Below are 26,117 nucleotides of genomic sequence, written 5' to 3' on the forward strand. Positions count from 1 at the left end.
GCATAGACTTAATGTCAGATTAGTTCAGCAGCTTAGTGGATGCAATTCTAGGAAGAAAACAATGAGAATGACATAAATGTTGAAGAATTGGATTACATGGGTCCTGCTGTAATAAATGACGTACAAGAGGGGTAACTTGGGTTTGAGCCTGTGAAAACTAGGGAAGCTTTTGGCTTATGTTCTAGTTATTAATTTACTTGGAGGAAAACAAAATATTCTTTGTATAAATCCTTATTATAGGCCAAATAAAGTATGTCACAGCATAAGAAATCCCACTGGCTTTGTGGAAGCTGACTCACACTTGGGCATGAGCTTCATTTGTTTGCTAAACAAGAATCAAACTGATTTGTTGATAGCTTCACAGCGTTTGTTTCAAATACTTCACCTTAAGATGTAGAAGACCAGTAAGTTTTGTAATTTAGTCTTTAGTTCTCTTGGGTTTATTCTCTCTTCGGTTTAACAATATTTTTTGTTATATAGTAGTTTTAAAACCATCTGGATAAGCTTTAATTATTGTTTTGAGTTTTGGAAATGCTTCTGTTGACAGCTACATCTTTTATTATAAAATATGCTATATGTAATTTTTTTTGAATTTGAGACTGTTCTGTGTTGCCTGTGCTGAATGTTAATTCACCTACTTTGGTCTATATAGCACCTAATTAAATGCATGTAGGTATTATGCTCTCGAGAAGACGTGTTAGATTTGGGATTATATCTAGGGAATAAATAGAACAAAATCAGAGTGAACTAAAGAAATGTAGTTCTTTAAACAGACTTTTGGTGTTTCAAACCTTGATCCTCCAGGCAAGGATGTGAAGGAGAAATATGCAGAATAGTTTTGCCTAAGAATAGTTTTATCTGAGAAATTATTATATGCTACTTTCACCATAACTTATTCTCGAGGTGTTTTCTCTTTTAAGGCTGTAATTTTCTATGTTCTTTCCCTTCCCGTTACATGGAAGGATGTTTTTATTGTGGCTTTACACATGAGATGTATCTCATAGTGTTGGGTAATCTGTAACCCCAGATCTTTTGTTTCCCTGCTTATTTTTAAGGTGTTTCTAACCAATTTGTTCGCTGTATTTGAAAGCCATGCAATTACTTGTCTGCTCCCAGCAGAAAACATACTTCAGATGAACACCATGCAGGGTATAAATTGCATATGAATAAAATTTGCGCTGAAGTACAGTTTTTATTGTCATGTTTTTCTTAGTCAGAAGACAGATCCTTTCAACAGCTGTGGCATAGGCTTATATTTTATTTGCCGGTTGGCAGTGCAAATGTATCTAAAATGGATGTATCGGCATCTAGCTGTGACATGTTCCCATTTGTTCTTTGAAGTCTTGACCGGAGCATCTAGACAGTTACTCAATATTTGAAACAAATTTAAGCTGTGAATCAAAGAATGTGGGATGAGGTACCGAATGTTCACATACCCAGAGGCTACTTTTAAAATAGTTAAGTCAACTTCTGTTTTGAAGAGAACTTTATAAAGTAGCCGGTTGGAGCTGCTTGTATTATAACTAGTCCACTCTTCTAATACTGCCCTGCGAGCAAATGACAGATTTGCATTCAATCCCCTGACATTTTATACGCAAATGCCCTATAAGATGATTCCTCCTTTGCTATAGTGCACTTCATACTGCATTTTAATCATCATCTTGAGGAGTCTGACACATTTTTTTAGTGCTCCCTTTATCTCTTGCTGGCATTTTTCTGTCCAAAACATTCATGAAAAGATCTTTTTTTCTCACAAAAGTTTCATCAAAGAACTGTTTTGATGGCTTAACTTGAAGCATTTGATCTTGAATTCATCAGCCTTCTGATTTTTGAGCCCTGCAATTAACATTGTTGGGCTTGATCTTCTACATGACCCAGTGGTCAAAGCCAGCTGTAGGGAAATGTATCTGTAGCCAGACAAAGTTAATTCAAATCAGTTTGTAAACCCTATTTTAATGCTTCTAAAGAAATGCAGATTATTGGCCCTGGAGTGTAGGGAGCCGAGTGTATCGGTAGTTAATGGTAAGAGCCCAGGATTTGCTGGTTCAAAGGGATTAAGCTGCAGAGATGTTAAGAGGTTGAAGAAGGGAAAATATTGGGCCAGTTCACAAATCTCATAACTGTCAGGAGCCCTCAAGCGCCAAAGCAGATATTTCATGTATACTCAAGAGATGAGAAAGTTTGCAGAGAAAATCATCTTGCAGGAGGAATCTTGACTTAAGGCTTCATTACCTGTATAAAAACTTGATAAGCTGTGCCGTGCAAACGTGTTCGGTGTTGCCAGCTGTCATCAACCCAGAGGCATCAGGGGTTCGCAGGAGCTCTGCTTTGGCTTCTGGAGAAATTAAGTCTCAATGTTTGGGTACAGCAGCAGTTTTAAAGAGAGTCTCTCAAAGGTGTGATGTATACAGAGCAAGTCAGACTGTGGTCTCAGGAAATAGATGTGCACCTCCCCTTGGCAGCGCTGAATTTGCCAAGTATTTGATGTGGTTTTAGATATGGTCTAACCTTGTGGCTGTGATGATGTAAGTAAGTTGCGCCCCAAATAAACAAACCTTCTCCTCCCTGGCATTGGCTTTGACCGTAGCCACACTCTCGTGCTTTTTCTCTTGAGTTGACACAGGCTCATCTGACTCCAAGGTGAGTTGCTTCAGGGAGGTGAACCAGCAGGAAAACATTGACCTGTGTTCACTGTGGGGTTGGATTTTCATAGTTTCTTTCCCCCTCCCCTGGGGTCGGATGACTCCAAGGGTGTGGAGCTGCCCGTTTGAACAACACATCGCAGATAGCGTCTCAACCCCATGGTGATGCTCCATGCTGACCAAATGGCACCATCTCGGCTGTCTCACCAATTCCTGGATTGATTTTTTTCGATCCCGTAAGATAGGTTTAACCACCGGTTTGGAAGCAAGTTTGGGTGGAGGTGGGAAAGCAGGGAATGAGACTGGTGCTCTCTGCCCTAGTCCCAATACTTCACAGCAGATTGTAAGTCTGTGTCTTCACGTGAGAGAAGACATTGCAGGATGATTATTATTTTACAATTAAAATGCTGTTGACTTTCGTTGCCAGTGAATTCAGATGTCACATAGGCCAGGACCTGTTCATTATATTAAGGAGTCTTTGTTCCAAATATATGGTATTAAATGACTAATTTTGTTTAGGCTTCTGCAAATACTGAACTGCAACCCAGCCCTTCTGTTGACTAAAAAACTACTGAAATAATATTCACCAAAACACTGTTTCCATTTCCTTTTTCTGTTCAGCATCTGAACCCAACCTGAAGTTACGATCCAGACTAAAGCAAAAAGTTGCTGAAAGACGGAGCAGCCCCCTCCTGCGCAGAAAAGATGGTCCGGTGGTTACTGCTCTTAAGAAGCGCCCGCTGGATGTCACAGGTATGTCGGGTAAGCGACACATCTGTGCTGGCAATGACGAACTCAATGAGATGTCCCTTTTCAAAATGAACTCCTTCATCCGGCTCATTGTGCAGTCTGGATCTCTCCTGTGCCCCTCAATGTTGGCAAAGCCTGGGTGAAGTTGGCAGAGTTCAGCAGTGGGTGGTGCAGGTTGGCATCAGCATTGGTCCCTTGGGTACCCGTCTATTGAAACAGCATTACCGACTCAATGAGCTTTCTTGTGGTTTAAGACTTGCATAGACAGGTGTAGATATGCCACCACAGTACTGGTTGTTTGCTTGTTTTTCTCAAGCATTTCTATGATCTTCAGCAACAGGTTGTTGAGAAATAAAGTTTCTCAAAGGTGATCCTATTAATATCCATGGGGAGGCTATAATTCATGGCTGTCGTCCTCCAGCAGTAAATGCTTTACAACCCCTGTTTGGTTTAGGCTTTGGGCAGGCTGCCATAGCTCCTTGTTAAGTAATTATGGCAAAGTTTTAAAACATGTAAGGCATTTATGTATATATATATATATATATATATATATGTATGTAGCTGGTATTTCTGACTACTTATTTGACAGTTTCTTGTTGAAAAATAGTATTCTTCTGGGAGTAGAGTTTCTAAGCATGGATCAGAATAAAGCAGATTGTATAGATTACCGTAAAGTTAATTCTTAGCACCATCTAGGGATGCCTCTGTGTAAGTACCGCTACATGACAGCTTTTCCAGACCTGTCTCACTTTTAAGGCATGTTATCATCATTCAAACCAACTCAAAATGAGCTCCCTTTAGAGAGCTGGGTGGTTTTGGGGCAGCTGTGCACCACTCTGTGTCAGAGCCTCTCTGTTTGCAGAGGGAGTAGATTAATTCAACAGCTATTGAGTGAATTGCCTTCACTCCTCAGATGTTGCTTTATGACACGCAGCTTTTGGGATAAATCAAGCCCTAATGACTGGCTGTTTGGTCCCAGTAATGCCTTCAGAAATGTCAGTGAAAGCTCTGGCTTCTCACTGAGCATGGACCTGGTTCAAGAAGCCAACCTGGAGCCTGGCTAGAAAAATATCTGACTTGTTACAGTAAGAGAGGGTTTTTGAATGGAAAATTTGAAAGAAGCCTCCCTTCAGGGAACACAAGTTGCATTTAATCCTTGAAGTATACATCTTCACAGAGTCACAGTTTGAATGTGCCAGGTACTTTTCCTCTGTCTAGGTAGTATGCATGAGATCTAATATGTTGCATTTAATGACATGATGCCAGAAAAAGCACATATTTTCCATGCAATCAGAATATTTTTTTCAAAACACCTAGGCTCTCCAAGGTTGTTTTCCATGGAGAAGTTAGTTGTTAGGTGCTCAGCTGGGTGGTATTTGGTGCTGAGTTTCCTGATAGGGAGATGCCTCCCCAAATGCACAGCAACAAAGCTTCCTTCTTAAAAAAATCAAATAATCTCTTTGCTGCTTTGGAGTATTTGCAAGGCTCAAAATAGCAGAGTAGTATGTACAGAAAAATGCCACAAAAGAAATTATCTTTAAAAATCCTCCAAACTGTACCAATTGGCTTTTATTTCTCCTGGGGCATCCTAGAGCAATTATGAGACTGCTGCAGCTTGAACCATTGCAGCCACTGGGAGATTCTTCAGGCATTGGGCAAATCCTGTTCTTGGGGAGGAGGAAAAGTTTCAATGTTATTTACTTTCTAAAATAAAAGGAGAAACACTGGAAGCTGTACCATATACCAGGTGAGAAATCTTCCGAGGAAAGTTTTCTGCCTGTTGCAATTTCATGCACTCTTTCTGTTTGTTGTTATTTCTGTATCATTAATGGAAGGGCTTTGATTTCAGGCTGGTCTCCTCTGTGGTTCTGGTTAGTGAGTTCATAGGGAACATCTTGATAAAATATACAAAGCTGAGAGGATTTGCTGAGCGGTCAGGTGATAACAGAATTATTTGGGGGGATTAACTCTGCCTTGGGTCTTTCCAATGAGAAAGTGATTTACTCCCTGAGTGAAGAAGACTTACAAAAAAAAAAGCAGTGATTTGAAACAGATTTACTGTTTTGGACCATGTAGAGTTTTGCCTGATTTTTGTAAAATGTGCTCAGCTATGACCACGGCCAATTGTCTGTCCCATCCCACGTCACTCAGATAGCTTTTAAATGTCTTAAAATGATTTAATTTGCCATCCTGGCAAAATATCATCCACGTCAGTCGGTCCCCAGGTGCTTTTTGGGAGCTGTTGTGCTGTGTGAAGGGCAGCTCAAGACAGGTCGTGTTTCTTGGAGGACCCAGCACAGTGTGGCCACTTCCCAAGTGATGAGGACAAGGACATCACACGTGGCCGCTCGCTCGCACTGGAACATCTCGGTGCTTTTTTGGAAGAAAGCAGAGGTCAGCTCTCATAGACGATCAGCGTGAGGGCTCAGTGCTGGCGGCGTATTTCCAGTCAATCCAGATGCACCAGAAGCCTGCATGGGAAAATGTCAGCGCTGAGATTGTTCTCTGGTTGTTCCAGCGTGGAGTCTGATGCAATAGGTGGCGAGAGGGTGTTGTTAGGGTTATAGGCTAAAGAGGGTGAGAGAAGGACTTCTGGAAAAATGAAGCAGGACAGTCTTCCAGTTTGGCCTCTTCAAGCCTTCCATGTCTTTTATTATCTTCCAATCATATTTAAAGCTATTAATACACTATAAGAGAAATCCCCTTGAGGAGAAGACATAAATATGGTAAGTAGGTACTTGGACGGACCATTTGAAAGTGTTTGTTAGTTATTTAAGAGCCCTGGGAAGATTTAGGGGGGACAATGGGGAGGAGGAGGATTGCTTTCCTGCAAAACAAAATTCTCAAGGGGTTGTTATCTCTCTAAATACCATCGCGGAGATTGTTTGTAACGCTAAAAGTTGGTTTTGGATGTGTTTTTAGACTCTGCATGCAACAGTGCTCCTGGATCTGGTCCCAGCTCTCCAAACAACAGCTCCAATAACATAAGCGCCGAGAATGGAATTGCAGGATCAGTCACGAGTATTCAAGCGGAGGTACAGAGCCCTTCCTCACTCTGATTTTTAATACTTGGGTTTCTAATCAGTTTTTGCAGAGTTTTAGGAATTTAGGCTCACAAACTGGCGCACAACACACTAAAGGAAAAAAGCCCAGATCGTGACTTGGAAAGGACTTTGGGAATTACCTCTCAATCTGGGCTGACAGGATGTGTTATCTGTTTATTAAATCTAGTTTGAGCCAGCTCACAAGCTGCTTGTGGTAACTTGTAGTGGTTTTGTTGTGAGGAGAGAGTAAAAATAAAGTGATTAGCAAGGTAAAGCTTGAAGATAGTTTCCTGGTCAAATGCACGTATTTTAAAATTTGGGTAATCTGTTCTCATATATCGTATATAGGATGAATTTGTTCTGCACAGTAGGTTAGTCTAAATATGACCAAATGAGAACTGGATTAAAAGGAGCCAGTTTAACCTTTTCCTCTCCACTTAGGGATTTGAAGGGTTGGTGCCTGATGCCATTTGCTAGTTTATAAGCTTATGAGCTTTCACCATCACTTGAGGCATCTGCCATGGGTGTCAAGGGCAGGGTGTTGGGCTGGGTAAACTGGGGTTTGGCTCAGCACAGCAGCTCCCGTGTCCAGGGTTACTGACGCCCACCTTTTTCTAAGGGCAGATTTTGGGGTGTGTGCCATGTTAACTGACTCCCACTATAAACCTCGCATGTAGAAAACCAGTGTGGTTGTGTAATGTTCCTGGGGCATTTCTTTTTATCCCGCTTACCATTAGCTGTTCTCCCCATGAATGTGGTGTCTGTCTTAACATCAGGACTGTTAAAACAGGCCTGGGCTTGTTCTCCCCAAATTGTCATTTAGAATTGAAAAGGGCTTCTGATGGTATAAATGTAAGCCCTTATTGCTTTCTAGTTTTGTAAAGATTTTCACTTTATTTTTGTTTCTAATGTAGTGAAACAGCATTTAATATGGGGAATATGCCTCTACTCCACCCTCTCCCATTCCAACACACGTCTCCATCTACTATAGTCTTCTGCAGACCTTACAAGATTCAGGCAATTATGGTAAAGATTAAGATGGTGTAAGGTGGAGTCTTCACTTGGCACTGGCAGCTGAAGCTGCTGCAAAGAGACGTGGCTCTTGGAGCAGAGCTGGGAAAAGGTCTCTTATGTACAGGGTCATTTATTGGGTTTTCAGCACTGAAGACCAGCTGAGCCGAGGGCACATTTTGGGTCCATTTGTGTCAGCCCCATGGGGGACAAGCGCTGCGATACCGGTTTTGCTGATCCATGAGCTGTCAGTCCTGTCTATACTTAGCGAACTGAAAATCCTCGCTTACCGCTCATGGAAAAACTAGAGGATTTGACAGGTTATTGTGATATAAACAGAGCAGACGGCTTCCCACAAGTCAGTGTTAGCTCGTGCAGGTGAATGGGAAGCTGTAGTACTCTCCTTAACCATTTTATTTTTCAGCTAAATAATTTGAGCTAATCACCTGTGGCTAGACCACCAATACCTAATAAAATGGACACAGAATATAAGAAGAACTCTTTTCATAAGCTGCTTGTAATGCAGCGATTTTGTAACTTGGGCTGAGACAATTTGGGGAAAAATCCCTGTACTGTCAAAGCTTTTCCCTGGGAGTTGTCTTTGCCTCTTTTCCAACTGTACTGCAGTGGGCAATTCACAGCGATGCCCTAGGAAAGAAGCACGTTCATCCAGAATGGTTAAAAGAACAACGTTAGATGCACCATCTCCAAACAAAAGGGGGTAACAACAAAAAATCTAGTTTGCATTTCCATGAAAATAATGTCTAACCTTCTTCTCACCTTTTTATAATTTTTGGAAAATAGGAAAAATACTACATACAAGTGATTGTGCAGTTCCAATTTTAAAACTGCCCAGTACTGTGCTAAGTATATTGGCTCATTGCCATCACAGAGCAGAATGAAACATAAATCACTGTGTGATGGCAAACAGAACATTGATAACCTGTTGCACAAACTGTTCTCCTCCCAGCATTTCAGGCGTACTTGAATGGCTTAGCAAAATGTCCTAGTCCTTTGCATTGGTTTTGGGGGAAAAATAACTCTGCACTTTGTTCCAGCATTTCATGCTGTATAGTACTGGCCGATCCATTTGTTTGTAGAGGTTCATTTGGTAAAAAATAACTGTTCAAGGTAGGGTTTTGGTTTCTTTAAGATCTTCTTCAGTAGAAGTCATATTACCTGGTAGCCCAAGTGTTGGAGATTTCTTTAATACCTGTTTACCAGGCTTTATCATGTTCCCATTTCTAAATATTTAGAAATATTTAAACACTTGTGAACAAATAATGTTGTCAACTTTGTGTTTCATCCTACCTTCATATTTTACTTTAAATGAGAAATATGTCTCTTTGCTTCTTAGTTTGCTAGGTCACCTCTAAACCATTTCAGATACATTGGAAGATGGTATCTGAATTCATTAAGTTTCAGTGCCTGCCTTCAGTGTGGAAAGACTGCAGCTCTCTGCTGCTTTTTAAAATAGACAATATCTATTTTTAAATGCTGTTTTTTTAAATCTAAAGGTTTTTCCGTCTCTGAAAAGTACATGATATTTATTGCCATTGCAGTTGATACAAGAGTATAAAAAGTACTTGACTACAGACGAAAATTGTACATGCTGAAATTGTTCTGTGCAATTCAAAAAACGTTGTGTGTACCAACCCGTAGATGGGATCTATATGTTTAAAGTGATTATAATGCTCTTAATACTATATGCTGATAGCGTCAAGCTGCTGCTTCTCTGTTTTTAAAACAAATCCCCAGGAGATAGTTTGAGGCACAACTATAGAGTATTGATTGTTCAAAGAGAAAATGGATGTAGTTTTGTTCCATTTATGATAACAGTAAAATATTTCATTACTCTACTGGCAATAACTATCGTATTCTCAATGTGGCATGCTAACATTATGTAATTTAAATTAAAGCAAAATTGCTAGTAGTGCTCCAAATTACTTGGAAGAAGTGGTGTGTGGGTACGTACAATCTCATGTCCTTTACCAGGTACCGCTCAACAGCAAAACGCTCCCTACAAATTTCCTCCTTTGCGGCAGCAAATTGTAAACCGAGGTCTTAAAAGCAGATTTACTCTTTCTACGGGAGAACTGTTCTCTAATATATATTTTCAATGAGCTTGAATGACATTAATGAAAGCACAAGAAGGCGAAAAGAAGTAAGAAAAAATTCACTCTGCAGATGAAATTTTGCTGAACGTCAGGAATTTAGACTAAGTTGGACACTGGGAAAATGACTGGAGAGTTAGTGGCGCATTGAAGAATCCATTAGAAAAGGCAGCCCAGCGTCTGGTACCGGTGACATAGGATTGCTTTTGAAGATTGTTTATTAAAAATGTTTGGTTTTCACTATTAGTTCTTTTTTTAAGTTTCGCCTTAGAGGCTTTGAGGGAGAAAAGTAGGATTTTATTATCCAGGGCTGTTCCAGCCCTGTAACCAAGGGAATAACCTGCAAAATCTCATTGACTTACAGGACTATGAGTTTAGGTCTAAATTATGTAAAGCCGTTCTTCAGATCTCTGTTACATCAATATAGGTTGTTCCATAGTGTAATATTAAGTTAATCATAATCCATTTTTTCACAATAACACCCGAGTTAAACAGTAGAAATTCTATAAAATGTCTTTTTGAAAACTAAACTCTATTTAAGTTGTAGAATCACTGGCAGAGAATTCAAGGTGATCAGAACGCTTGTTTCCTAACAGGAAAATCAGGCATTTTAAAATAATCCAATTTTTTATAATGGGTTTTCTAGCACATATATCAGTTCAACCTTGTTTTGAAATTAAAGATATTTTTACTTAAGTGCTCCTGCTTTAAATGGCCATAAGATAATTCAGTAAATCTCGCATTTCACCCTGAAAATGAGGAAATAGCTACATAAATGCAACTTTAAGGCTTTTTGATGAAATTTTGAAGTCTGATTTAAGTTAAAGCACACTGGCAAATAGCATAAATTGTCTGTGATTTGCTGAAGAGAACAACAGCAATTGTAATGCCATTTTTTTTTTAAGTAATCTGTTTTAGTTTAAAAAAGGGCACGTACTCGAGATGGACAAGTAAGCTGTTAAATGTTCATTGCAAAAGGTTTTGGCGGTGGCACTGCATGAAGTGGAGTGCCGGTGGCGACGCAGGGACCGTCCCTGGTCTCCCAGGAAGATCAAATAGACTGGGAAAGGTCTCTGTGTGGGGCAGTCATGCTGGTGTCAGCTGCAGAGCGAGATCGTTCCTGTGTTGGTTATCCTGGTCTCATCACCTCTGTGCGGACACAGCCGCAGCATTCAGGGCAAGCACCTGGCCTGTGCCTATTTAGGCTGGATCTGAAGCACAGCTTAGCTTGCCCGTTCGATGTTTCTAACATCAGCAGCGAAGTTACGCACTCTGTACGTTTCTGGTGTGTCTTCACAGCAAGTGTGCTGCGTCTTTGGTTTGATCTGTGGCTGCTCTCTCACCAGGACAATGTCCTTGATTTTGTTTGCAGACCAGCCTGGCTCACAGACTTGTGAATCGCGAGGGCTCGGTAACGCAGCTTCCGCTCTACACGTCTCCGTCTTTGCCCAACATCACGCTAGGACTACCTGCAACTGGCCCTTCCAGCGTAAGTGATGGGGGATGCAGCCTGTGCTGCCATCCAGAGACCTGGACAGGCTGGAGAGTTGGGTGGGGAAAAATTGAATGAAATATGACAAGGGCAAGTGTAGAGTCTGTCATCTGGGCAGGAACAACCCCAGGTTCCGGGATAAGCTGGGGAATGACCTATTAGAGAGCAGTGTAGGGGAAAGGGACCTGAGGGCCCTGGTGGACAGCAGGATGACCATGAGCCAGCACTGTGCCCTTGTGGCCAGGAAGCCAATGGTACCTGGGGTGGATTAGAAGAGGGGTGGTTAGTAGGTCACAGAGGTTCTCCTGCCCCTCTGCTCTGCCCTGGGGAGACCACACCTGGAATATTGTGTCCAGTTCTGGTCTCCTCAGTTCCAGCAGGACAGGGAACTGCTGGAGAGAGTCCAGCGCAGGGCAACAAAGATGCTGAAGGGAGTGGAGCATCTCCCGTGTGAGGAAAGGCTGAGGGAGCTGGGGCTCTGGAGCTGGACAAGAGGAGACTGAGGGGTGACCTTATTAATGTTTACAAATATATAAAGGGTGAGCGTCAGGAGGATGGAGCCAGGCTCTTCTCGGTGACAACCAATGGAAAGAGAAGGGGTAATGGGTTCAAACTGGAACACAAGAGGTTTCACTTAAGTATGAGAAGAAACTTCTTCTCAATGAGGGTGCCAGAGCCTGGAACAGGCTGCCCAGGGGGGTTGTGGAGTCTCCTACTCTGCAGACATTCCAACCCGCCTGGACACCTTCCTGTGTAACCTCATCTGGGTGTTCCTGCTCTGGCGGGGGGATTGGACTGGATGAGCTTTTGAGGTCCCTTCCAACCCTAACATTCTGTGATTCTGTGAAGTGTTGCTCACGCTACTGTATCTCATAACCCACCCTGCTGTCAATTGTGTGTTTGCAGGGAGGATCAGCACAGCAGGATGCAGAGAGACTGACTATCCCAACCTTACAGCAGCGGATCTCTTTGTTTCCTGGCACTCACCTCACTCCCTACTTGAGCACTACAACGTTGGAAAGAGACGGGGGAACTGCACATAACCCTCTTCTGCAACACATGGTCTTACTGGAACAGCCAACTGCACAAACGCCCTTAGTCACAGGTGAGCGCTCTGTAGATAATGTGCAAAACGCAGTCCCAGCTGTGGAAAGAAAGCAAGTGGCATCTGTTGTGGCTTTTTGTAAATCTGTCTCTTGTCCAAAAGAGATCCTGCATCCTCTGTACGTTCTATAGGTATAACATATAACCCTCAGGATGCATTTGTCGATATGTTGGATAGTGGCAACATTTTCAAAATCAGAGGTTGCCCATCTCATCCAGAGGAAGAGGGGAGCTGCCTTGTCATTTTGGCAAAATCAAAAGAAGTAGTGTTTACTTCGTAAGTTAAGCGTAAGTTTGTAGGTCACGATTTAAAACTGTATAGAGTTCTAACCACTTTAATCTAAAGTGGAGACAAAAATGTGTCTTGTGATTACCCTTCCTGTTTGTCACGGATGGTTTCTGTTCTGTAGATGAAAGGCATGCATTTACACAATCTCAGATTAAAATACTTGCTTTGCATCATTATTATAAATGGCAAAGACGTGGCAAAATCAACAGCATCCAAACAGATTGTATTTGTTTGTATATGTTACATTTGCAGTATGTTAATTGCTTTGAATCACTCCATGTGTCATATTTTCAGAATTAAATACCTGTGGGAAGGCGTATTTCTATAAATAGGGTTGATTCAAAGCAATAATCCCCAGTAGGATGCATTTCTGTTCCGCAGCGTATAACGTTGGGACAAAAGATGTTCTGCATAAGTTGTAGACATGTTGATTTTTATTTCTTTCATTCCATTTCTAATGGAAACTCTTGAGAGTTGTCCATCACTGAAGCATTACAGCACTACTCACTGGTTTGGCTCATGTCTGATTTTACATTCAAATCCCAAGAATATACGTAGGGTTGTGGAAAGCTTATAAGCATGTACATATGGGGAAGCTGAAGCACAGAAGTGCGGTGTTTAGCCAGCGCTCTCAGATCCATGAAATGGTGTGTGCGGGTTCCTTGAACCTTTTTGTAATTTTCTGTTGCCTCCTTCTGCCACGGTTGCTGTGGCATGACAAGGTTACCTGGAGTCGTGACATGGCTCTTCACCTCTTGCCCTTTGTCCAAGGTCTGTTGATGAAGAGCCATTGGAGAAGACTTTTCCTCTTAGCCTATCACCAAAACTTTCTTCTCTGTTCATGATGGCTTTAAATCACACGTTGGAAGAAGTGCCGTTCTGTTTCCTATTGGACCTCTCTCAAAGCTTCCGTCAGTGTACAGCGTACCGTGTTTGCTTCCAAGTGTATTCCTTCTAGTCCACCTGCTAGTGCGGTGTTTGCAGAGTGAGTACAACATGTTATAAACCAACACTTAGGAGAAATACTCACAATGCAACAGAGCAACAAGAAGAAACACACGTTCCAGATGCAGTAACTGAAAGGGAGCAAGAGCTAACACATGGTCTCAAAAGCCCTAAGTGGACTGGCTGCCAAACTACAGTTAGTACTTCTAACTTCCTTGGAAGCAAAGTGGAGTTTTGTTTATTCCGCTGGTAGCCTTCAGCCTCCTGACGGCTGCAAAATGATTTGGCACGGTGGCGTGCTCTTTCTGTGCAGGAAGGTAGGTGTGGAGGTTTGATGAAACTAGAGCAGAATTCCTTAGGTGTGCCGATCCTATTGTGACAGGTTACTCTGGGTAACATCCTTCACGTTGACACATATGTTCTGAGTAGGAACGAGACATTTCCCTGGAAAGCTTTCTCACAGGGGGACCTTGGTGATTCACTTGGAGGAAGATTGTGTTCCAAGGTGTCTTATGCCAACTGTGTAGGATCCCTTCCTCTGCTGTTTAATTTGAACTTTTGGGAAGAGGAGCTTGTGCCATAACGGAGATGGACCACATATTTCCCAATTATTCATATATTCATACATGCAGAGACATGTGTGCATGTGTGTGTATATATATATATATACACACACACAGACATTTATAAAGAAAGATACCCTTTTACATGTTTATTTACAGAAAAGCAAAGGGTGGGAGAAACTCAGACAATTTTTCCACAAGGAGAAAAGCTTTTAAATTAGTCAGATTCTTCCACGTAGGGCAGTTCTGTGAATCACCGGGAAAAAAGAGGTAAAGTCTTGGGACTGAAATGTCAAGGTGTTTCTAAACTGCTGTATTCAACTGGCTGTAGATTTCTGGGCAGTTTCTCCCTCTTCTCAACCAAAGGCTGAAGAAAGAGAAGATAGAACTTCTCTGACTCTTGAACTGCGCAGTATTTCTGAATGTTACTGACCACTTGCACAGTCTGTAGATTTTTTTATACAATGAGGTAAAACAAGAGTACTTTTTTCCTAAAAGTGTGTGCAGCTGTATCTATATAAGGGAGACACCAGTGATGCCTTTCTATCCCAAGGTGTAACGAGCAAAAGTAAAGGCGTATCTTCGGCTTTTAACTCTTGGGTTTGGGTTTGTGTTGAGCATGTCTGCGTGTCCCAGCTGTCTATGAAGTATGTGTAGGTGTGTTTTCAGAGAGCAGAGCAAGAACTGGCTTACCCCAAGAACAGGTAAAAGACAGGCCCTTCCTAAAGACATGCCCTTACCAGAGCTCAGACGGGTATTTCACATGGTAGTCATCAGAGACACCTAAATTGCCAAGGGCATGTGAGTAACACAAGTTATCCCAAAATAACCCTATGTTTTCATTACATGACTAGCATGTATACACAGGACAGTGATGGAAACAATTCTAGGTATTTGTCATCTTGGCCTCGTACCTTTCTTTCTATAGAAATAACGAAGACTGATGGCTCCCATATTCCTGAAATGCTTCAAGGGATTGCCTTTTTCCAACACAAACGTAGTCAGGGGTTTATCACGTGGAAGTTTTCGTCCCTAGTCATTTCTGTGGGACAAGGTGTAGCACAACCAAGGGCAGACATGCTTCCCTACATGATGTAGACTGGAAAGCAGCTTCATCAACGTCCATCATCCTTCAGCCCATCCAGTGAGCCCCCTGTAAGGTGTAATTGCTGAACGCTGCGGGGTGGAAACTTGGGTTGGTACTTTCCTAGAAATGAACCTGGGATTACTCCCATTACCAAGGCAAGCTGTAAGACATTAACTTCTCCAAACTACTGCTGTGATCTTAATTTATGTCACCCGTCAAGTAATGGGAAGGTCCATAAGGTATTGCTGATTTTAAGAAAGGAAACATTTCCCTAGGCTCTCTTGACTAAACAGGTAAGTAATTCAAAAGAAGGCAAAGTGTTACTCCATCCAATGGTAATTAATTGTTATCTGTTCTCTTTTAAGGATGCTTCAGCTGTAAATGGCGAGGTGGCTGGTTTTAACGTTATATATCATTGTCACCATCAGCATTACTCAACAGCCATTTTCTCCCTTCCTTTTTTTCTTCCTTTTTTTCTTCTCTGCTGTTTTTTTTCCTCCATATTATCTTCAGACTGGTATCTTTCAGGACTGCCCCTCCATGCACAGTCTCTGGTTGGTGGAGAACGGGTCTCCCCTTCAATACACAAACTCCGGCAGCATCGCCCGCTGGGGCGCACGCAGTCTGCTCCCCTTCCCCAGAACGCCCAGGCCCTCCAGCAGTTAGTGATCCAGCAGCAGCACCAGCAGTTCTTGGAGAAACACAAACAGCAATTCCAGCAACAGCAACTGCACATCAACAAGGTAGGCACGACGCTTTTAAAGTCCTTCTTCCCCATACAGCACCAATACCGACCTTAGCCAGCACTATTTCAGAGTTTTTTGGGCAGTAATGTATGTGGTCTGTGGCTCCATAGCCAACTGGCCTTCATCCTTGAACCTCTTTTTCATTATTTTGAGAAATACATCACCAAGGTGAGGATCAATACTTGTGTTGCAGACAGTGGCAAGACAATACAGTTCGAATTTCTGGCTTTCCAGTAATACTTTTTAAAGTTGTCATTTGCTGCCGTTCATCCGCATCAGAATCTTTTGTCAGTTTTGTTAGCAGAAAATATAAAATGCTGTCAAGGAATATGGGGAAAATACCTACTGTGTGTATATTCATTTTGAAAGGGAGAAGGAGCAGTAATATGGATTTGAGGGGAAAAAAAGAAAGGCAAGGGATTTAAGGCATGACAACACCAGAAAATAATTGAAAGTGGAGGTATTTGTGTTTACTGAAGCATTTTTCACTGGAATTACCTTTGGAAAGAGAAAAGCTGTTCCCATCTCCAGATTTTCTAAACCATGGCCCTGTGTAAAGCATTGCAGTGTCCTTATCCATTTCTTCTGGAAATGAGGAAGGTATTGCTGTGCATCCTGCAGAGGTTGTTTTGAAGATTAATTAGATGTGATTCGAAAATTGCTTTGAGGAAAGCAAGCACTATGTTTATTATCTCGCTTTCTGTAAATCTCTTGGAGAACATCAGGTGAACGTTGCAAAGCACCATTCATCAGCGCACAGGTTTTGCCATTGCTGTGTAGCCAAAATCATCTGTCTGGGCATCCCAATATTACAAAGAAGCTGAAACAAAGCTGCTTTGAGATGATTGCATTGAGTATACATTAAGATAGACAAAAATCTATCCTGATCTTTTAGTCTATGGGAAGGTAAAAATTGCCTTTTAAATGCAACAGGTCTGATCACAAGTGGTTTGGATGGAGCTGTGATGTTTACCCCATCTGAGGTTTTCTCCCAGGATTTCCAAAGGCACAGTCTGTTGCTAGACTTGCAACATTAAAAGGTTGTTGGGGAGGGGGAAAATCGATTGTAATCAGTGTGATATTTTTCTGACTCAGATTTGTACTGTTTTGAAGCTTTCTAAAGATTTTCTCAAGGAGTTCCAGTGGTGGCTTTGTTTAAGAACCAGGCAAATCCAGCTTCAAGTTTGGTGGCAGGCAGACCTTTCAGTTTAATTTATGGTGGAGATTTCTCCAAATATTTTCACCGTTCCAGTCCTATGAGAAAATACAACTACCGAAAGCTGGATTTAAAAAAGAAAAAAAAAAAGCCCCACCACACAACCCCCCTAAAACTTTGTTTATAGACCCGAGCTAAGGCAGGATGATTACACAAGTTACTGACGTCAATCATGTACTTCTGGATTGCTGCCACCACGCAGCGCCCGTGCCAGCCCTGGACCTCGTTCAGCCCCGCACACCGGGGTGGTGGGGACCTGCTGCTGCTGCCATGGAAATGTCCCTCACCCCCTGCTCCAAACACTCTTGGTGACCAAGATCACCGGGGCACGGGGCGCTAAGTAGGGTTTCTTTGTTCAGAAATAAACGTCAGCTCGGCGGCTTGTTTGTTTGAGGTTTTTTCAGGCTTTCCCGTTGCCAGCACTTGTGAGCATCCAAAGACCTCGCCGTGACGTACCCACTGAACTCATTCAGACTTTCACTCGGACCTCCCAGGAGCTGGAGAGCGTCTGTGAGCAAGTCCTCCCGCAGCGCTCTGAATCTCAGCCTTGTTCGGGCTGTGATCTATCGCATCCATAGCAGAAACAAGCGGGGAGTTGGGGGGGGGAGTGTAATTAAACTGATTTCCCTGTGTTTGATTTATATAAGTAATGAGTTAAAATGGTTTCGGTACTAGGTGCTGTATGCGTGTGGCAAATTTATCCCATGGGATAGCATCCAAGTGCTGACATGGAAAAAGACTTTTCCCAGACGCATAGATATTTTAAGACCCTTGTGTGTAGGAGAGTAAGGACACAACTAAAAATAATGTAATGGATTGCTGCCTTTTAATTATTAGCATTAAACTATTACTTAATTATTATGGATTTCCTGTAGATAATAGGAGGCTGTTTTCAATTGCTTGTGGTTTTCCCAAGCTGTAAGATTTTGGCCTTAAACTTTACGTGTTAGGTGTCTGCATCAGATGAAATTTTTGAGAAGATTACAGCCAAAACACGTCTTGATGTTTCCAAGAAGGCAACTTGGGAAAAATACGTTGTTTTGCTCCTCATTAAAAATAATAATAATAATAATAATCTGGGGGGATTTAAGCTGCGGTGCCCAGGGCTTTGGGGCAGTAACTTGGGTTTGGACAAGCGAGGACAAGGTGGGTGTCTGGATAGGGAAGGAGAGAGCAGAGGGATGGGTTGGGTGGGACAGGTCCAAAGGATGGACAGGGCTCCTTGGGGTGACCGGAGGGGAATGTGTTCCCCAGGCTGTGAACCCTTCCAGCACAGGCTCTGAAGTCTGTGGTCTGCCGCTGTCTGCAGCAAATTGGGGATTGCTTGAGTGTAGCAAAGCGCATGGTTCATCCTGCCCCAGAGCCAGCTGGAAATGAGGGTCCCAGCCTTGTTTATCCTGTGTTCTTGTTATCGCCTCGTGGTGGCGTTTGCATTCAGACCCCCAAAACTGGAGACAGAATAGACATGCATGAAAGAGAAGTGCATTATCACTGAGCACTTAAGCTAGGACATGGGACATGTCAAGTTACCCATGCAAGTCTTGCTCACTTTTTCTTTTCTTTCGCATCTTTTTGATCCAGTTTTTGACAATCAAGTGGTACCTCTTTTCCAAGAAGTCTCAGTGTAGTACGGAGAAGGGTAAGAGCGAGGCTGCTCTCCGGTGGCGTGCTGCCTCATTTGCTGCAGAAATCAGAAGACACGTAAGGAGTGGGTGGGAGAGGGAAAGAAGGGACCTTAGGGCTAAGACAGCTTGATGCCATGGCAAGGAATTGTCCTTCTCCTGTCTGTCGTGTCCCACAGGGCGGATGGGACAGCAGCGGTACGCTCCGCTTCTCCGGACCATTTGCAGGACTGGGAAATGGGGCTGCAAGCTGCAGAGGTGTTGCTTGCATGTCTAAAACACATCATCAGACGTATCATATTGAAACCCCCATCCAGTGGCGTTTCCTGATCTCTGTCTCGGCTCTGTGTTTGATGTCATTGAGCCGCTCCCTGCCTGCTGTCGAGCCATTGTGAACACAGACGTACTAATGTTTGCAGAGCACTCGTGCTCTAGTGATCACACTGCAAAACCCCGTGTAGAAATCACCAGCTCTTAATCTTGAAAACCAGGGTTTGAGACATCAGATAAGATTCTGGATAAGATACCGGATCACTTCTCGTTAATTGAGCCCTGTGCAACCTTTGATCTGAATGAGGTATGTACCCTAAAAGAGTAAATACTAAACAGTCCTGAAAATACAAGCTATACATTAACGCAGGTGCACAGGAGGACGGACCAGGAGTTGTTTTTCAGAGGAGCCCTGCTGGGTGAAGGGGATTTTTTTGCCATATGATAAATATATGCAGCAATCCCGACATTGTTTCATCTTCAGCAATTACAGTTTCTCTCCAGACTCTTTTAAGATGGAAACTTTAGTCTTTTGTGTATGAGAGGAGCTGTGATATGCCCTGTGGCGTTTGGGGAGGTATTCTTGTGGTGACAACAAACAGGTAAAGTCAGAGCGCGTTTCTCTGAGCCGACTCCAGGTATTTTGAGTTACAGGTGATAGCTTTTCAGCATGATACATCTTGAAGCAGCAATTCTCTTTGTAAAGAGAAATATGCAAGTGAGATTGCTGTAAATTCTGTGCCAGAAAGCTCAACTTTTTACCTTTCCGTAGTGAAGATGAGTGTTTTGGCTTCAGTCCCCTGGATGTATAATTCACAAAGCCATACTAGAACAGATAATCTCAATTTTATTCCTGAATTGTACTGTTAAGCAGATTAACACTCAGCTTCTGTGGTCTAATTATGGTTCTTCTGAGTAAACTCCATTTTTAGCACACTCTGGAAAGTGAGGTGTTTCTCCTACTGTGGTATATATATGGCAACGTATATATACCAGACTACAGTGCCTCGACTTGTCTGGTACAGCAGCATTGGGTGGATACATTTTTATTAACACCTGGAGTTTAACCTTGCTATTTCCTGATTTTTATTTTTTGATTTTCTGGAACGCGTTAACTGTTTAGCCTCAAATGACTCCTGGAGTAGCTTTTCCTATGGAAAGTTTAATTTGTAATATTAGAAAAATACAGTGTATTAGGTTGTATTGCACAGCACTCGGGTAGGGCTGTTAACCCTTTGAACGGTTTAAGGGAAGTCTGTTTTAGAGACACCCAGACATAATTTTGGATATAACACGTATTGAAAAAGATCTCGGGAAAACCTCGAGTGTCTCAGTTGGCCGAATGTGAAATGCCGTTCAGCAGGGTGTGAGACACTTGGCATTTACGTCCTTGTGCATTGTGGCACCTTTTACTGTGTAGATGCCATTTGATGGTTTTGGCAGGAGCCACTGTTCTGCGGGGCATCTGTTGCTGCAGGTCTGGCGATATGTAGATGTGCACCTGATAAAGTCAGGCCCAAAACTCCAATTATATGTGAGACAGTGGAAAGGAAACAGTTCTGCTGGTGCCAGGGTGATCTCTTCTTGCTCCCCCTCCTTTTCCTCTCCAGGTGGTCCCTCTTCTTTGATTCATCACAGCTGGGTCCAGTCTACAAAAGTTAAAAATTAGAATCTAAGGAATACCTCATGTGGGAAGAGTCACATCGGTAGCCAGAAGAGAAGGCTTGTGCTATCATTTCCGAGTAATTAATGCAAATTCACAGCAATATGTTTTATTCTCCGAGCGCTCGTCCACACATCCACTCCCCTGCGGATACTCTCTTGCCTTACACCTCTCTGCTGGTGTTTTTCTGTCTCCTGAGCATCCCAACCAACATACCCACTCCACACTGTCACCTCTCTCTTCCCAGCCACATCACTGACTCAAGACCGACACATTTTTTGGCTATCTCAGGATGGTTTTGGGCTGAGTGATAGTTATTCTAGGAGCTTCTCAAGCATTTTTCTACTGGGCACTCTTAGTCTGCAATGATTAAGCAGATGTTTCTAGCTGGTTTAGCTGTGTCTTCAAAGGTATCATGGAGCAGTAGATATGTCATATCTGGTAGACGTACCAGAGTCCACCTGACATGAAATTCTATTAGCAAAGAAATGCAGCCTCTATTCCTTATGAGGCATTCCACAGAAAAAATGATTAATTCTCTTTTTTCCCTTGCATTGTGACCTGACGTTGCTATGATTATTTTTTCTTTCTGTTCTTTGTATTTCAAAGATGTAGATAAAAAAACTCTCCAGCTATATCAAGTCTTTTAAAAGTGCTTGTGACTAGAGATCTATAGTTTCTTCCGTACTGAAATAGTTGGCTGTCCGAGGTTGGAGACGCAGCATCTTTAACAATGTTTTACGGTGGCAATACATGATAGCCAGAGGCTGTATTTTCTATTTGAAAATAGAGGAGTAACCTCCTTGCAAAGGATGCAAGAGAGCTAATTAAGGGAAGGACAAGTTATTTATGGTGGATTGTTTAATTGTTTACTATTTCAGATATATTTGTAGGACTTTTCAATGCTATCTTAACTTTTTATTTATTCCCTTGCACTTCAATTACTTTAGACTTTCTTAAATTACATGAGCACATATTCATAAAATTGAAAAAAAATAAAGAATTTTAAGGAATTTCAGTGGGCCTGGGATGCACATACTCATGTATTATATGGAATATGTTCATAACAAAGTGCTTTTCTTTGCAAAATTGTCCTTTAGGAAGAATAGGGTTGCAGCAGCTAGAACAAATGACATACCAAGAGATTCACATTATATTAGGAGAGCAAACTGAATGTTTGAAATGTCCTTGTCATTGACCGCTTGATCTTTCAACCTTCATTGTAGCATTTTACACATGTGTTTTTCATTTAATTCTTACATTTTTATGGAGTTTGAATAATTTAAAACTTCTAGGGAATTACACTGCTTCTCATTTCCATTAGATTTGACAATGACATTGTAAGTTATTTTCCCAGCAATTACCTTGTGTGGTTCATAAGTTCAAAAGGTATTAAGTTCAAAGCTTGAGGCCTTCGATTCAAGCAGGGAAAAGAAAAAGGAGCAGAAGATGGTTTATGATGATTTAATTATCTTTAAAACAGATTATATTAATCAAGCCTAAGAGAGCTTAAAGAAAATTGATGGAAGAGCTACCTTTAGCTTAACGTGATTTAGTTATCCAATGTGTATTACACATAATGAAACTGAAGAGATCGTGGAGGGTGGGGAGGAACCTTACAAAAATCCTTGAGAAGTCTTGATAACTGAATCTTTTAGGTGTAGCAGGAACCTCATGAGATCATTTAGTCCAATATCCCTGCTCAAGCATGGGCAGCTAGAGCAGGTTGCCCCAGACCTTATGCAGTTGAGTGTGAATATCTCCAAGGATGGACACTCCCTCTCCTGTTGTTTCTAGTTTAAAGCTCTGACTACCAGCTTGGCCAGCCCATTGGCAAAGGAACTGCTTGTTCCCTGTTTAGTAATCCACAAAGTCCTGGAAAGCTTTGGCCTTGTGTCCTGGTCCTTGCAGCGCTCCATTTTTAAAGGCTTTGAGCCTGAGTTATTTGAGATCTTCTGCTGTAGTTATGAGCAACCTCTTGCTGTCCCTGCTCTGATACTTGCAGACAATTAATCCTCTGTATTATCTCTGCCTAAATCTGCTTTGTATAGGTTTGCTTAAGTTACATGGCAGAGCCTCTCTTCCTACATTTAGGGAAAAAGGCTTAATTTCAGGTTGGAGCCACGGTTCTTCAAAGAGCAAGTTACTTACAAGTAGTCAGTAGTCGCTCCTTCTGCATGTGTTCAATAACTGTGTTTTGATTTAGCTTTATTAGATTTAAAATCAATATTGCTTTTCATACCAATGACCTAATCCTTATTAAAGCTCTGCCCTGACAACTTTCAAAGTTCAGCAGTTTCTTTATAAGCTTATGAAACGGGTACAGCCTGAGCTCCTTTAAGGAAAGGAAATAGATTTATTTACCTATACTGGATTTGAAAACAGTTTGCATTTTTTTTTGTTCCAAATAAAAATCATAAGCAGTCTGAGATGGAGAGCTGTGAATTTTATCTTGCCAATGAACTTCCAAAAAGTCTGAGCTTGTGTGAATTACAGTGAAAATTATATTGTTCCCTTCGTTTCAGCAGCTGCTTTCAGAGGAGTTCACTCTCTCTAGTTAGGATGGTCTCATCAGAAGGATGCTCTTCTTGCAGTTTGCTTCTGTATAGGTCCTCAGTTTCCTCTTAACTAACTTCATAAGAGTGCAAGTTTTGGAGAAATCTTTTTCAAAGGTTCTCACTTTACAGATAAAATTGAGAGGGTGATTCAAGAACAAGCTGGGTAAGCAAAGTGGAAGAAACCCTCTTAGAGGGCTTGTGTCTCTTTTTTTTTCAGCATTTAATTGCCAAATGTATTGATGGTTGTTGTGTTTCTCCTCTGTGGGTTTGTGAATGGAGGAACATCCGTAGGTGTGTAGGCACAAGAGGCTCTTACTTCTTCAGAGGGAAAATCAAGTGCAAAATGAAGAGTCTGTCATTACTTAGGACACAGGATTTCGTGGTGCTTAATGCTAAGGTTGACTTGACCTTTCCCTTGAGTGGTTGTTTTGGACCTAGCTTATAAGATAAAAGCTATAATTCACAATTGCACTTCTCATGAAGTTGGTTCTTTGGGGAGAACAGAGTGAACTTTACTTGTGATGAGTTACATTTTATTTATCGGTTAACCTCTGCGTTGTTTTCAGATTATATCAAAACCCAACGAACCAGCTCGCCAGCATGAAAGCCACCCTGAGGAGACAGAAGAAGAATTACGGGAACACCAAGCCCTTTTGGAGGAGCCGTACAGCGACAGAGTCGCGAGCCAAAAGGAGGCTCCAGGGTTGGCCAACGTGGTGCAAGTGAAGCAAGAACCCATCGAGAGCGATGAGGAGGAAGCGGAGCCACAGCAGGAGCTGGAGGCTGGGCAGAGGCAGGCTGAGCAGGAGCTGCTCTTCCGTCAGGTGAGCTTGCAAAATACCAATCTGGGGGCTTAGTTCTTTGTAGAAAATCATTTGGTTCTTGGTAGTCACCTTATACTACTCCAAGGGGGAGAAACTAGGGGGAACCACGTCTTGAGGATTTGCTACGTAAAGAAACCTGCAGGTAAGATCAGTGCTGTCCTTCCCAGGAGTCACTGTGGGTGCTGGACACTGGAACAGGCTCCCCAGGGAGGTGTCACAGCCCCAAGCCTGACAGTGTTCAAGAAGAGACTGGACAACGTCCTCAGACACACGGTGTGAACTGTGGGGTTGTCCTGTGCAGGGTCAGGAGTTGGACTCGATTCTTGTGGGTCCTTCCAACTCAGGACATTCAAAGATTCAACTCAGAAGTCTCAGGGAGGAGAATCTGGATCACCTGCACAAAATGCGATCCATGTGTTTGCAGCCGCTGAACCACTTTCTGTTTGTTTCTTTGAGAGGACAAAGAGTGTTTTAGCAGTTTTAAGTGCTAAATACTAGCAGAGGATTTTATGTTTTAGAACAAATTGACTGCCCCAGAGAAGGGCTGGGTAAGGGAACAAAGGATGAGATTCGTTGGAGGGGGTTCCTTCTTCAGAACTAGAGATCCCAGAGGTTGCAGCTGTGCTCACTTTTGAGGGTAAACATTAGAGGCTTGTGGATTGCAAGTAATAAATCCAAGAACAATGTAGCGTAGCATAATCTTCCCAATTCCGTGGCAGTCTCCCAGAAGCTGCCTGTTGTGGTAACACTAGGGAAGGTGAGAAGGTTGCAGTTCTCCTAAGGCATCAGCGCTCAGCTCATCCTTAACACTCAGGATCTGACGGTACCTACAGCCGTGCGTAATCCTCGCACGGGATCTGCAGCCAAGAGCAGATTGCTGTAGCCATGCCAGGGTGTAGCTCTGAGTAAATCCACAGCCCTTGGCTAGGGAAAGCGGGCTCGTGCCAGGTTTGCAGTTGCTGTGTCTGTGAATCAGGTGCAAATTGGTTGCTCCCCGGAGTCGTTTGCATCTTGCTGCTGTCTCCCCAGCCCTGCGGAGCTGACTCGCGCGTCCCCTGTGAATGTCGGTGGCTGTTGTTGCTCAGAGGCAACATTTTCATTTCCTTATTCAGCGGTGTTATCTTCATAACAGCGCTGCCTTGAAAGATCAACGCCATTGCCAGCCGTGCTTGTACAAAGTCTTGTTTGATTTTATACAGTCACATCTGAGCCTCATTGCCTAAATAAATAAATGTAACGTGCCGCAAAGTGATGGACCACAGTGATACTGTTCCCCTGAAACTACAGCCCCACTCACCCTAGTCCTGGATGCATGGATGTATCTGAGGAGTCTTGAAAATATTATGTCCTCTGCAGTTATTTTGCCTCGAAGAGGAGAGGGAATAAATAGAGTAAATGGGAAGGTCCTTAGGCTGTGGTTGCAGTGTGGCAAGGCGGAACAGCCATTCCTTCTGACCAAGAGCCTGTTCAGCTGATTGTGTGGCTGCACAGAGAGCCGACGTGGCTGAAAACTCTTTCTCGTGCCTGGGGTCTAGCTGAGCTGGACTTGTTCCCTCGTCTAGTCCATCACACTGTTAAATACACCATTGCAGTGGTGGAGAGACACAGGGGGAGGCCGATGTGGCCAGACCCAAGGCGAGGACCTTCTGCTAATGACCCTGCCAGCCTGCACCAGCTTCAGGGCTGTGGTTTGAACACACCGCACTTGCCTGACTTTGCTCTAGAAACGTGCACATCTTCATTTGCTGCATGTGCGTGCGCTCTTATTTATCAGGGAAAAGAATTCAAGCCTGCAAACTTCCAAAACTCAAAACATACCCCTCTTATGAAGTCACCACACGCACTTTTAGCAACTACCTGCTTCTCTTCCCTGCAGCAAGCCCTTCTGTTGGAGCAGCAGCGTATCCACCAGCTGAGAAACTACCAGGCGTCGCTGGAGGCAGCCGGCATGCCCGTCTCTTTCGGAGGACATCGGCCCCTGTCCCGTGCACAGTCCTCGCCCCGCCTCGGCCACCTTCCCGATGTCCGTACAGGAGCCACCCACTAAGCCAAGGTTCACAACAGGTGAGGTTTTGGGGCACTGGAGGCTGAAGCCGTGGAGCTGTTGTTACTGTTTTGTCTTATTTTGTGCTTTTCTGCACTGTCCCTGCAAAGCCACCTGTTTGGGAGCTGCAATT

General features: G+C 42.8%; 1 protein-coding gene across 1 annotated transcript in view; it reads left to right on the forward strand.

The window, feature by feature from the left end:
• HDAC4 (histone deacetylase 4) overlaps window positions 1-26,117 on the forward strand; it is a 227,995-nt gene that overhangs the window by 152,303 nt on the left and 49,575 nt on the right. The window contains 8 exon segments of the mRNA XM_080347184.1: window positions 3,264-3,395; window positions 6,315-6,427; window positions 10,934-11,050; window positions 11,960-12,158; window positions 15,555-15,784; window positions 23,683-23,940; window positions 25,817-25,939; window positions 25,941-26,004. Coding sequence (XP_080203310.1) covers window positions 3,264-3,395; window positions 6,315-6,427; window positions 10,934-11,050; window positions 11,960-12,158; window positions 15,555-15,784; window positions 23,683-23,940; window positions 25,817-25,939; window positions 25,941-26,004 — 1,236 coding nt within the window.

The sequence above is a fragment of the Nesoenas mayeri genome (assembly GCF_963082525.1).
Source record: "Nesoenas mayeri genome assembly, chromosome: 6".
Lineage (NCBI taxonomy): Eukaryota > Metazoa > Chordata > Aves > Columbiformes > Columbidae > Nesoenas > Nesoenas mayeri.